The 13813-nt window shown below is 36.9% G+C and overlaps 1 protein-coding gene and 1 pseudogene across 1 annotated transcript; one reads left to right on the top strand and one right to left on the bottom strand.

The window, feature by feature from the left end:
* Nucleotides 1-7142, bottom strand: part of LOC102138623 (radixin-like) — a 56135-nt pseudogene extending 48993 nt beyond the window's left edge.
* Nucleotides 7143-7177: 35 nt separating this feature from the next.
* PPP4R3C (protein phosphatase 4 regulatory subunit 3C) lies at nt 7178-10292 on the top strand. The gene has a single exon (XM_005593209.5). It carries the CDS (start codon nt 7229-7231, stop codon nt 9698-9700), a length of 2472 nt encoding a protein of 823 aa, XP_005593266.1. The 5' UTR covers nt 7178-7228; the 3' UTR covers nt 9701-10292.
* Nucleotides 10293-13813: the final 3521 nt, after the last annotated feature.

Below are 13813 nucleotides of genomic sequence, written 5' to 3'. Positions count from 1 at the left end.
TTTGGGACTTTCATAGCTGACTGTTTATGTTCACATGGCCTGAACCTACCAATAGTATATGGCCTGCATCAATGGATCAAACTCAGCAAGTATTGACCAATTAGAGTTCAGCAGGGATCAATTAATCAGAATTAAGCAAGTTGGAATCCTTCATTTGCATAAAGGTCCTGAATAGGAACCTGGGTGCGAACTTTCTCTATGAAAGCCAAATCCTCCCTTTATTTTCTACAATGCAATTTCATTTTACATTGAAGGCTGTATCTCCCTGGTTTGCAAGTTGTTCTTTGGATAAACTCTCTTTCCTCTAAATTCTCTTCTAGAGAACATTTGTTCTCACCTACATATTTGATAAACCCCTTATATTAGAAGTTTTAAAAGTTATAATTTTAATTAACTGTAAACAAATGTTTGATTTTTTTCTGAATGATTTTAATGTGTAATTCAAAAATACATTCTTACACTACGTCAGCCCTCCTGCTTAAAAAAGTGATAGCAGATCAGGCCAGGCACGGTGGCTCACACCTCTAATCCCAACACTTTGGGAGGCCAAGGCGGGCGGATTACCTAAGGTGAGGAGTTCGAGACCGGCCTGGCCAACATGGAGAAACCCAGTCTCTACTAAAAATAAAAAATTAGCCAGGCAGGGAGGCACATGCCTATAATCCCAACTATTTGGGAGACTGAGGCAGGAGAATCACTTGAACTTGGGAGGCAGAGGTTGCAGTAAGCCGAGCCATTGCACTCCAGCCTGGGCAACAAGAGTGAAAACTCCGTCTCAGAAAAAAAAAAAAGGGAAAGTGATAGCAGACCAGCAAGCGGTAACAAAACACAAAAGGTTATTTTTCAGGAAGAATGAACAAGATCTTCACACAAGTAGTAACATGTCCAATATCAAGACTAGCCAAAGTGTTTAGATTTCCCCTATTTATCATGAAATTTGTTTCTGTTTCTGACTCAATTCAATTTTCTCATCATATATCAAATATATTCAAGGCACCCCTTTAAATGTTAATTGAATTAAGGCAAAAATGTTAAGATGAAATAGACTGCTCCTTATAAAATGAAAATATATATTGTATGACATAAATAGACCTCATACTATACTGAAGAAATGAAGATGATTCTATCTCTAGGCAAAAATTGAGTATTTTTAACTCCAAATTATGCTCATTACTAGTACTTATACAACATGGCTATAGGGTAATTAGTAAGCAGAGAGCTAATGTTATTCTTGATGATCAAGACAGGAAGAGGAAGTAGCATAGTCTATTCAAATAGAGAAGAAAAGATCTATGAATTACAGAATTTAAAACAAAACTGGAAATGAGTCTGGAAGTAACTATTTGAACAGAAGAAAAAAGAGAGAACATGGCACTGAAAGTCAGCGCCTAAAATTTACATGAGGTTAAAAGAATGTTACCCTTTTTCTTTCCTCTCCTTAGCTCATGAGGTGTGAGCAGATTTTGGAGCTTCCAAGGAAGCCACGCGTACAACTAGCACTGAGAATGTACTAGTGCTAACAGAAACTGCCTATGGATCCAAGAAAATACTTGCATGATTCTTACCTCTGAGACACTGGGAAGACAAAAGCCAGTACTGCTGCAGTGCACACATAACAGGATGATGTTTTCACCTGAGAATGAAAGAAGATTTTAAGGGTCCACACATTCTAATACTCTCTATATAGAGTAATCATACATCTCTCTTTGCCCAGGGAAGTTCTTGGTTGTACTTGTCCAAGCTTATGAAAAAATACAACATTGTTCCCAATTCTTCATTCTTCCCTCTACCCACACCCTTTCTTATATAAGTTTGCTATGATCTCCCTGTCTAGGTGGAGTATACTTTTCCATCTCTTGATTCTGGTCTTGTCCATGAACTTGATTTGGTCAAACAGAAGTTTGAAATGGGTTGAACATTTTAATACTAGAAAATAACGGTTCTTTCAACACTTGAGAGTGGATGGAAATGCTGCAGTTTCTACCTGAGATTTCTCTCAGGGTTGGGGAAGGAATATTTGACAGAACATAGAGGAAAACATCCAGCTTATTCAATACACTAGCTTTCATGCAACTGAAAGTCTAAAAATGTAAAGTATTGTTTCCTTGGTTACCATCAACAGAAAGAAAATTATCGAAAAAGATGAAATTTAGGTATCAGAAGAAATGATATATGTATTTTGTAAATTAAAAATATATCCTGATAAGACTATCTAGCTATTCCATAAGAGGACTGAACATAAAGTTCAAATTCACCGTTTCATCCCCAGTGCCCGGTATAGGGCCTGACCATAGGGGTTTCTCAATGACTGTTCGTGGAATAAATAAATGGATTATTGGAAATCATTCTATAAAGAATGTTTATTTATTCATGCATTTATACTGCAAATAATTACTGAGAAACTACGTGTACCATGCCTATGGTAAATGCTACGGACAGAGCAGTGTGCAAAATAAGGAAATCACAGCCTTCATGCAGTTGATAGTCTGGTTTCAGAAAACAGAATAAATGAAATTCAAAATGATCACATGATGCTAAGTACTATGGAGAAAATATACATCGAAGAAAAGTGATGGGTGAGTTGGAATGGGAAGCCCCTGCAATTTTAAAGAGGTGGTTAAGGGAAGGTGTCACTAGAAAAACAAGAACATTTGAATAATTTTTAAGAAAATGAGGGTGTTAGTTACATAGACATTGAGAAATAGAGTGTTCCAGGTAGAAAGAAGGACAGATACAAAGGTCCTGAGGCAAGTGTGCCCAATGTACTTCAGACACAGCAAGGTAGATAGTGTTGCTGGGGCAGAATAAAGAAGAAAGAGACTACTAGGTGAAGAGCTCAAGTAGATCAAAGGGGCCAGATCCTATTGGGATGGATAGACTCTACTTAGAATGTTGGCTTTTGTTCTAAGGTAAAAACATTAATTTTTAGCAAAGAAGTGGAAGAACGTGACTTATGTTTTAAAAGAATCATTTCTGGCTATTGTGTTGAAAATACACTAGTGTAGGGAAAAGGTGGAAGCTAAGAGAAGAGACTACTAAAAATTTGCAAACTAGAGATGATGGTGGCTTTGTCACTGGTAGTAATAATCATAACAAATGTGATGAGAAGTGGCAGCATTCTGAACACTTTTTGAAAGTCAGACAGACAGTATATATTAGAAGACTGAATGTGGGGAGTAAGAAAAAGGGAAAAGTCAAGAATGACTCCATATTTTTCACCTGAGCCACAGAAAAGATGGAGTTGACACTGCTTGCCTTGCGTTTCAGATATTCCCATAAGATATGCCATAAAAGGCAACATTCCACAGAATAAGTTAGCTAGAAAACTTGCAGCAAACATGTAGGTGTGTTTTACACTAATTATTTTGAAGTTGAAAATTTTAGATGAGATGCATTTGAATAACCATATTTTAATGCCATTCCATAAAACCAAAAATCACTTTGTTTTTCCCACTATGAAATGCTCTGTCCTCTTATAGATAGAATATTTAGACATCAAAATGTTTCATATATAGTCATGTGTCCCTTAATGACAGGGATATGTTCTTAGAAATGCATCTTTAGGCAATTTTGTCATTGTGTGAATGCCATAGAGTATACTTACACAAACCCAAATGGTATAGCCTACTACACACCTAGGCTATATGGTATAGCTTTTTCTTCTAGGCTACACATCTGCACACTGTGTCACTGTACTGAATACTATAGGCGGTTACAACATAATGGTAAAATTTATGTATCTAAACATATCTAAACATAGATAAGGTAATGCATTGGGCTGCAATGTTATGACAGCTAGGTGACAGGAATTTTTAAGTTTCACTATAATCTTATGGGACCAACGTCATATATGCGGTCCATTGTTGACCTAAATGTCTTTATGTGGCAAGTGACTGCATAAACATTTTGTGTGAGTTTACTGTACCTAAAATTCAGAAATGTGTGACTCATTCCTTTTTTGTTTTCTAAAGAACTCTGGAAATATAAAAATTAAACCCATTGCTTCTCAGCCTTTTGGCTAAGATCAAGTGTAAAAATTAAACCCCAGTGGTCTTAAGATATGGATGAATTACAAGATCCTCGGGTAAAAGTATTTATTTTTAGAACAGAGTCATGAAGAACTAAATCTTACTACCCTATGGTCATAGGGAGGAAATGTGAGAGGGGCAAGCATGCAAAACAAAAGAGGGATTCTTAATCTTAAGACTCAGTCTACACATTTTTATTTTGAACAGGCCTCAAATATTTTTATTCACATAATAAAATGAAGAAACACCAAATAACAGTCATAGTTGGAATAAAAACTACATTGTTGTAAACATCTGCTATAAAAATTTATATACTGTCTGAGAGAGAACACTGCATATTGGGAAGGGCAAAGTGCAGAATTGGAACTATAAAAGGACTGGTTTCAAGTTCTGGCATCATCACTTACGACAGGGGTTTGAACCAAATGTTTGACTCAGTTTTGGAGTTTCAAGTTTTTTCCTCTCTAATAAGGTAGTAATAATATTTTTCTTAGGTCAATTTTTATGAGGACTAAATGAAAAATAAATAATGTATATTTAAAGGATTTACACAGCTCCTAGAATATTTTATTCTTATTACTTTGCTCCCTGTAAAACAACTATAAAAATAAAAAAAAAAAAGTTAACTGATGAAGAAAACAGGACATTGCTCTACTTATCAAACCAAATAAAGATAGGAACTGAAAGAAACTACTGCAGAAATAGCACTAAGAAATGTGAATATAAGACTTTCAGATCGTAGAGACTTTAGTTAACCTGATTAAGATAAAGGAACCTTAGTTGGCCTAAGGGAAACTCCCAGTGATGAAATTGTGAGGACACAGAGATTTGTGCTGAACGTCTCTCAGAGAATGGAACTTGAAGGCATATTCAAGGGATTGACAGTATTACAATTGATTCTGACAGAGACTTCAATATAAACACAGCAGAGAAAAAAAAATTAGACCATTAGCATGCATGTCGTATTATTGTTGTGTATTTGCACACTCTGTCGTGTTGAAAGATTATTTAGTACATATATCATTCTCATATGTCATTTATTAATTTTATGTTTAAATATTATTTATAATTTGTAAATGCTTCTAAACCAGCAGTCTCCTGGCATTCATTTAAATTTTCCTATGAAATAATTGTCATTTTGCATTCAATTACCCAAGAGCCTCAGCTGTACTGTCATAAGTAATATTCTTGAATTATAATCTACTATAGGCCATATTACAAAAGAGGTGTGTGGAAATTTTTCTTTTCTACTTGAGAATTGTCACACATCTCCAGTGCTATGTAAAATGAAGTGATTGCTACAAATAGGACTCTTCAAGTCCAAATGTGCTTGATGTGCCCCAATTCTTAGCTTTCCCTTGCAATAACAGGGTTAATGTTTTGGAAAAATATGTTTTAAAAGAAAACTGCAAAACTTGCTGCTACATCAAAAATCAACTTGGCTACTATTAAAATTATATTTAACAGAGTTGCCATATCCAAGCTTCTATTTTTCAGTTGGCTATATACACAGATGTGGATCTAAAGGAGGAAGTGCGTGACTTCCATCTTGTCTTGATAATTTTATGTTGATTACAAATTATATAGATGGAAGAAATGTGAAATAAAGTGTAATGAAGGCCAAGAAAAGAAGGGGATAGCATAGTTCAATGACTGAGAAAACCAATTTTGGAAGCAGAAAGACATGTTGAACACAGAGTTCCTCAACTTATTAGTGTGTGACCTTTGGCAATTTATTTAACTTCTCTAAGTTTATTTCCTGATCCTAAAAAGATTACTAATACTCCTATACCATTGGATCATTACGTAAACTAAGTAAGAAAGTAGCTCTAACGTTCTTGTCAGTGTCTTGAACATAATAAGCATTCAAGTATTATTAGTTGCTGTGGTTATTATTATCATTATTAAGAAAAGAAAGAAAATAATTGATCTGTGATGGCCAATACTCACTGTTGGCTAATTTCAACTCACAGTTTTCCTCTGGCCCAGTCCTTACCTACGGATGAGGAGTGTCCTTATGGAGTGGGAAAAGTTGGGGAAATGTTTTCCCCATTGTGCTAAAAGATAGAGCTTTAGGATGAGCTAAACAGACCAGAGGAGTTAACCAACTCCTTCTTAAAACAATCCTCTCCAAAGGATGTATAAGTGAATAATACAGATTCATGCCAAGCCTTATTGGGAAGACTGAATACCATTTCTCTGATTTTTGCTAATGGTCTATAGGTCACTTGCTCCTGCTTCTTTTTTGGACCAGCCTTTTCTTGACACAGAATGTGAAATGTGAACTTTGTCAGGACACAGGTGATTAAAGTTTCTTTTATCAAAATTCCTAAGGCTCCATTCCCAAATACCTGATGAGTGAAAATGTTTTAGAGAAACAAAACCCTTTATAGAAAAATCATATTCTAATTTCTAAGCTTCCATTTGTAAACTTGGTGGCAGCTCCTTTAAACAAGTATAATAATGATTACATAGGCACATTCTTTTGGGGAAGAATTCTGGGGAAATCACAAGATTCCTGCCAGAATGACGCTTTTCTTGACAATGGAGAACAGTCCAAGAGATTCGCTTTTTTTTCTTTTTTTTTTTTTTTTTTTTAAGACTAAATCTTACTCTTGTCGCCCAGGCTGGAGTGTAATGGTGTGATCTCGGCTCATTGCATCCTCTGCCTCCCGGGTTCAAACCATTCTCCTGCCTCAGCCTCTAGAGTGGCTGGGATTACGGGCACCCGCCACCACGCCTAGCTAATTTTTGTATTTTGGGTAGAGACAGGGTATTACCATTTTATCCAGGCTGGTCTCGAACTCCTGACCTCATGGGATCCGCCCGTCTCGGCCTCCCAAAGTGCTGTGCTGGGATTACAGGTGTGAGCGAACCGCGCCCGGCCTGAGACTCGCTTTTTAAGAGACGGTAGGGGATGGGGGATTGGGGGGTAATGGAGAGAAGATTCAGGGTGCTTGAGGTGGGGGAAAGTGGAAAGTGAGAGGTAACAGGGCCTCCAGAGGGAACAGGAAGGAACCCTGCCGCCCTCCGACCTCTCCAAAGCCTTGGCTCCGCCCCTCTAGCCGCTACTGATTCGCAGTCTTCTATCAGGGGTGCCATCTCGGCCACCATCGTTGTCAAAACAACAGCCGCTTCTATGCTGTACCGGAAGCAGTGCCTGGGAGACCAGACCTCACGGGGCGAGGCCAGAGGACGCCATGGCAGACCTGAAGTACGGTGTAAACGTCTATGTCCTGAACGAAGACCAGGAATGGAACAATCTAGGCACCGGTCAGGTCTCATCCACCTACGACGAGCAGTTCCAGGGCATGTCTCTGCTTGTTCGGTCAGATTCAGATGGGTCAGTCATCCTGCGGTCACAGATACCTCCAGACAGGCCCTATCGGAAACATGAAGAGACACTAATTGTTTGGTATGAAGCTGAGAACCATGGTTTGGTGCTGAATTTCCAGGATCCAGCCGGCTGCCAGGATATTTGGAAAGAAATTTGTCAAGTTCAAGGTAAGGATCCGTCTGTCCAAATCACACAGAACATTTCAGATGAACCAGAAGAAGACTTTGATGAAATGTCAGTAATTGGTAATACGGTTGTGCTGCCTGACTGTGAACTCAATACACTTGATCAAATTGCTAACATAGTTAACTCAGTTCTCGCCTCACCTATCCGTAGAGAAAGACTGGCTCTGATCTTGAAAAATGAGGCTTATATTCAAAAACTACTGCAACTGTTCCACACTTGTGAAAACCTAGAGAACACTGAAGGTTTATACCGTTTGCATGAAATTATTAAGGGAATTTTATCCCTCAACAAGTCATGTCTGTTTGAGATAATGTTTTCTGACGAGTGTATCATGGATGTGGTGGGATGCCTTGAGTATGATCCTGCTTTGGATCAGCCAAAAAGGCATAGGGACTTCTTGACCAATGATGCAAAGTTCAAGGAAGTTATACCAATAACTAACTCTGAACTTAGGCAAAAAATACATCAGACATACAGAGTACAGTACATTCATGACATTCTTTTGCCTGTGCCTTCCATATTTGAAGACAATTTTCTTTCTACACTTACAACGTTTATTTTATCCAACAAGGCTGAGATAGTAAGCATGCTGCAGAAAGATCACAAATTTTTGTATGAAGTTTTTGCACAGTTAAAGGATGAGACTACACATGATGATAGACGGTGTGAATTGCTAATTTTTTTCAAGGAATTATGTTCATTTTCTCAGGCATTACAGCCTCAAAGCAAAGATGCACTATTAGAAACATTGACACAGTTGGGAATTCTTCCTGTTCTTAAAATCATAATGATCAGGGATGATTTGCAAGTGAGGTCAGCTGCTGCAGTTATATGTGCTTATCTAGTGGAGTACAGTCCATCCAGGATCCGAGAATTTATAATTTCAGAATCCCAGGTGTGCAAAGATAGTGACCTTTTCATTAATGTAATAATTAAACAAATGATCTGTGATACTGATCCTGAGTTAGGAGGTGCCGTTCATTTGATGGTAGTTCTCCATACTCTACTTGATCCACGCAACATGCTGACAACACCTGAGAAAAGTGAAAGAAGTGAATTTCTACATTTCTTCTACAAACATTGCATGCATAAATTTACAGCACCACTTTTGGCCGCCACCTCAGAACACAACTGTGAGGAGGATGATATAGTTGGATATGACAAAAACAAAAATTGCCCCAATAATAATCAAACAGCACAACTGCTTGCTTTGATTTTGGAGCTACTTACATTTTGTATACAACATCATACATACTACATAAGAAACTATATCTTGAACAAAGACTTGCTAAGAAAGGCCTTGATATTGACGAATTCAAAGCATACTCACCTGATTTTGTGTGCTCTTCGCTTTATGAGAAGGATGATCAGCCTTAATGATGAAATTTATAATAATTACATCATCAAGGGAAATCATTTTGAGCCAGTTGTAAATGCTCTTCTAGATAATGGAACTCGGTATAATATGTTGAATTCAGCTATTCTTGAGCTATTTGAATACATAAGAGTGGAAAATATCAAGTCTCTTGTTTCACATATAGTTGAAAAGTTTTATAACACACTTGAATCGATTGAATATGTTCAGACATTCAAAGGATTGAAGATTAAATATGAAAAAGAGAGAGACAGACAAAGTCAAATACAGAAGAATTTACATTCTGTACTGCAAAATATGGTAGTTTGCACAGGTACCATAGAAGAAATGGAGCTGAAAGAAGAAATATGTTTTATGGAAGATGCAGAAGAAGCAGTTATGCCACCACTGGAAGATGATGATGAATTTATCGAGACTAAAAGAACCCAAGAGGGAGAAGCAGTTATGCCACCACTGGAAGATGATGATGAATTTATGGAGACTAAAAGAACCCAAGAAGGAGAAGCAGTTATGCTACCACTGGAAGATGACGATGAATTTATGGAGACTAAAAGAACCCAAGAACATGAAGACAAAGTAGACTCTCCCAAAAGAACATCTTCTGGTGATTTCAAATTCTCTTCATCTTATTCTGCTTGTGCTGCTATTGGAACAGGTAGCCCAAGTGGTAGCAGTGTGGTTCGTTTAGTGGATCATCCAGATGATGAAGAAGAAAAACAAGAAGATAAAGAAGATGAAACATCCCCCAAGAAGAAACCTCGTCCTAGCTCCTAAAATCTGTATGGAGCATCCTCAACATGTGGCTCAACAAAAATTCTATAAACATCAATGAGCTAAAAAGACTGATTCCACAAGCTTTTTCATGTGAACTTATAATGATAAATCACAGATACGCTGAGTTAAGAGGGTTTAATTCTGTAAAAGCAAAATTTCTCATAATCTTAAAAAAAAAAAGTAATCAGAACCTGGGTGATAAGCTTTTTAGCAAGAAAGTCTTAATTTGTAGCATGATTTGGGGGAGGAAACCATCTTTGGGGAGGAAAGACTTAGTTTGGAATGGGGAAGAACCAGGTTGATGATAATAATGTAGTTTTGTTCTAGAGGTATATATTAGAAACAATAACAGTTCAGTTGAAAAGCCTACAACATTACTTGTATAATGCTTCTAGTCATGGTATTCTTTCCTTCAGTCACCTTGTTAACACAAAAGTTTAGTTTATATAAAAGACAAAGTTAACTATAAAAAAAGTTAGTCTCTTCAGACATTTCTGTAAAGATACAACAGAATTTCAGCATATAAGTAATTGGAAGGAAGTAGCTTTCAGAGTGTACTTTCATTCATTAAAAAAGCAAGCTGGATTTACAATGTGCAGTTATTTGTTTTTATTAAAACAATAGAAATGTATTCTCTCACTGTTCTGGAGGCTGCAAGTCCAAAATCAAGGTGTCAGCAAGGCTATGACCCCTCTGAGACACTGGATAGCATCCTTCCTTACCTTTTCCTAGTTTCCTTCCACGGGTGGCCATGGATTCTTGGAGTTCATTGGCTTGTAGCTGTATTAGTCCAAACTTTGCCTCTGTGATCACATGGCATTCTTCTTGTGTCTATGCGGTTGTTTATATAACTTTTTTTTTTTTTTTTTTGAGTTGGAGTTTCACTCTGTCATCGAGGCTAGAGTGCAGTGGTGCAATCTCAGCTCACTGCAACCTCTACCTTCCGGATTCAAGTGATCCTCCTGCCTCAGACTCCCACATAGCTGGAACCACAGGCATGCACCACCATGCCAAGCTAATTTTTGTATTTTTTTTGTGGAGACGGGATTTCGCCATGTTGGCCAGGCTGGTTTCAAACTCCTGACCTCAAGTGATCCGCCCGCCTCAGCCTCCCAAAGTGCTGGGAATTCAGGCATGAACCACCGTGCCCAGCCTAATATAACTATTTTAGATAAGAGATGGCAAGCATCAGTCCAGTAGTATTTGCAAAATTTTCTCTAGGATCTTGGGAGTGAGTAGAACAGAGTGCTTTCTACTCCTAGAATGTGACTGATAACTTTGAAGTCATTTCCTGATTCCTTAATGAAGTTTGTCCTTCCCAAAGCAGCAAGTAAGTTTTAAATAGTAATTTATAGAGACTAACATACACAAAAAATCGTGCTGAATGAAGCAGTATTTAATATCTAGAAACCATTTTGGACCATGAAAAAGTTATCTAAGTGTTAAAATCACCACACAGTACATAAAGTTTTTTTCTATAAACAGGGGTGTAACACGAAAGGTGCTTTACTAAAGAGTGTATGCAAATATATTTTTTAAAATAAGTTGTAGTAAAGAATTAATAGATTTTATTTTTAGAGGAGCAATTTAACTGTGTCTCTTTTTCCTAGAATCACTTAAACTGAAAAACAGTTTCTCCCATTTTGAAGATTTAGAATTAATATTAATTTGGGCTATTGTTTGAATGAGATGAGCTGTCTGTTTAGATAGAAAATGTAGTTTTCTTTAAAACAGACATTTATTTTGTATTTTAAAATACCACTGTACTTGTTTTTTACCATTTGGTGATATTTATACTGAAATATAAAATTCAGGAATTAAGTATGACCCTGTAAGTTCAAGAATAAAAGAGACCATATTAAGTTTACTGTTGTTCCAAGAGGAGACACAGCTTATGCAAAACTAAAAGATTCTTCTGTTAAAGCTACAAAGGGAGTATATTCCTAAAATGACAAACAATAATTGCATCAGATATAAAGTCTACTAAAGTCCATGACCTCTGGAGATATACATTGCAGAGGACATGATACAGTGGGGAAACTGCATTTTCACACTTCTCAAGCCATTTTAGTTAATTTAAATATTGTAATAGGATTATTCATGTTGCAATTATATGTCAGAAAATGTAGTGTATTAGAAGAGCATTTCATGTTTTCTATCTGGCTAGACTTTCAAGGGGATGGTTATCCACAGTACACACATAGACAGAGTTTTGTTTTGAGAAAATATATACTTAACTCTTTATTATGGTGGAAGTAGCACTGGTTCCTTAATAAAGCAGCTAAGTACAACTAGACAGAGAAGAAAATTTCTGTGTTTTTTGTTTGTTTTTGTTTGAGACAGAGTCTTGCTCTGTTGCCCAGGCTACAGTGCAGTGGTGTGATCATAGCTCACTGCAACCTCAAACTCCTGGGCTCAAGTGATTCTCTCGCCTCAGCCTCCTGAGTACCTGGGACTATAGGCATGTGCCACTGTGCCTAGGTAATTAAAATTTTTTTTTTTGTAGAGATAGGGTCTTAATATGTTGCCCAGCTGGTCCTGAAATTCCTGGCCTTGAGTGATCCTCCCACTTCAGAAAAATTTCTGTTTTGATATTATTTCTGTTTATTCTTCTCTTATCAGCTAGTTTTAATCTGCCATTTAAAAAATCGACACTGTAGGGGAAAAAAAGAGAATATTTGCATTTTTTGCTGTCTTTTTCCCAGTGAGTTTATAAGGAAAGATGAAGAAGGATATAAATATAATGGGATGTAAAAATAAATAAAATGTTTTTGAAAAAAGAAAAAGAAAAGAAAGAGAAAAGGACAGGCATTCCATGGAGCTGTGTAACCTCTATGAGCCCTTGTCTAGTCTTAGCTACTTAATGTTAGGGAAACCAGCGTAACAAGCAAAATGGTGCATAAGCAAATTGGCCGTTAGATGGCATAACCTACTATTAAGAGAACATTTAAGAGGGCAACAAAATGCAGAAGAGCAATCCTTACTGTCTATACAGTGAATGAAAAATTAACCAAAATGTTCAGTCTCTCTAGCCATGGTGACTGAGAAGATACCATGTCAAGAAAGTTTAATTTCATCTTTAAGTTTTCTAGAAGTAACTTCAAAAGTAACTTTAAGTATGTTATTGATGATACAAAAAGAAGAAACATTTTGAAATGGTCCTGTATTTACCATAAAATCCAGGTGAGCATTTTTGAAGAGGTGCCCTGGACTCATCAAGGTTTTAGCTTTGAACACATGACTTCTAGTAACTTTAATGGCTTAGTGACTTTCTAAACAACAAAAAGGGAGAGGGCAATATAAAAGATAAAGCAAAAGCCTCATATTCAGACAGCCCTTGATGATAATGCAGGCCCTGATGCTTACCAGTTCTGTGACCTTAGACAATTTACTTATTTTGTCCTCTAGCTACAATTTCTCCATCGTGTTTTAAAGATTAGAAACTATATGTAAATTACCTGGAACATGTTTAGCACTCAAGAAATAGCTTTTAAAAATCATTAGCAGCCGCAGCAGTAGTATAATTATTTCTAAGAAGATGAGAGATAAAGCCAGCTATAACCACTTCTATCACAAGTTGTGCTCACAAATTAATAATCTTATATTCTGGATCAAATTGACAGCAACATAACAAATTAAAAATTAAACAGTCAGTCCTGATTGGAGGATAAGTCTATGTGTATGTATTGTGCCCTGCTGAGACACAACTGAAATAAAAACATAAATGTAGAAAGAAAAATAAACTCTCATATAGCAATGAAGACACTTGGGTAGAGTGATGTCTGGCATGTTAACCAAGGAATGGGTGCTAGATGACAGGAGTGAAGAGTGAAATTGAAATTAGAGGAGTAGGAGCAGAAGTAGGGAGGGAATTGAAGATTTGTAAAAGTGACAAGAGTCACCTAGCCTTGTTCCCTCCATGCTTCACCCCAGCAAGCAGAGCAGTCAACTAGAATGTATACCTGGATAACAGACCAAATGTCCTTTCCCTAAAGCAAATGTAATAACAAAGCTGAGGGCCCTGTTATGGATGTTGTTGCCTCAGAGTTAAGCCCTTTTCTTTAAGGTGTTGGAAGGTCAAAAGCGCTGAACGTTTACCACCTTTAAAGAACA

This window comes from Macaca fascicularis, chromosome X (assembly GCF_037993035.2).
Source record: "Macaca fascicularis isolate 582-1 chromosome X, T2T-MFA8v1.1".
Lineage (NCBI taxonomy): Eukaryota > Metazoa > Chordata > Mammalia > Primates > Cercopithecidae > Macaca > Macaca fascicularis.
The sequence above is the reverse complement of the archived record's forward strand: the minus strand, read 5'-3'. Positions and strand labels throughout refer to the sequence as shown.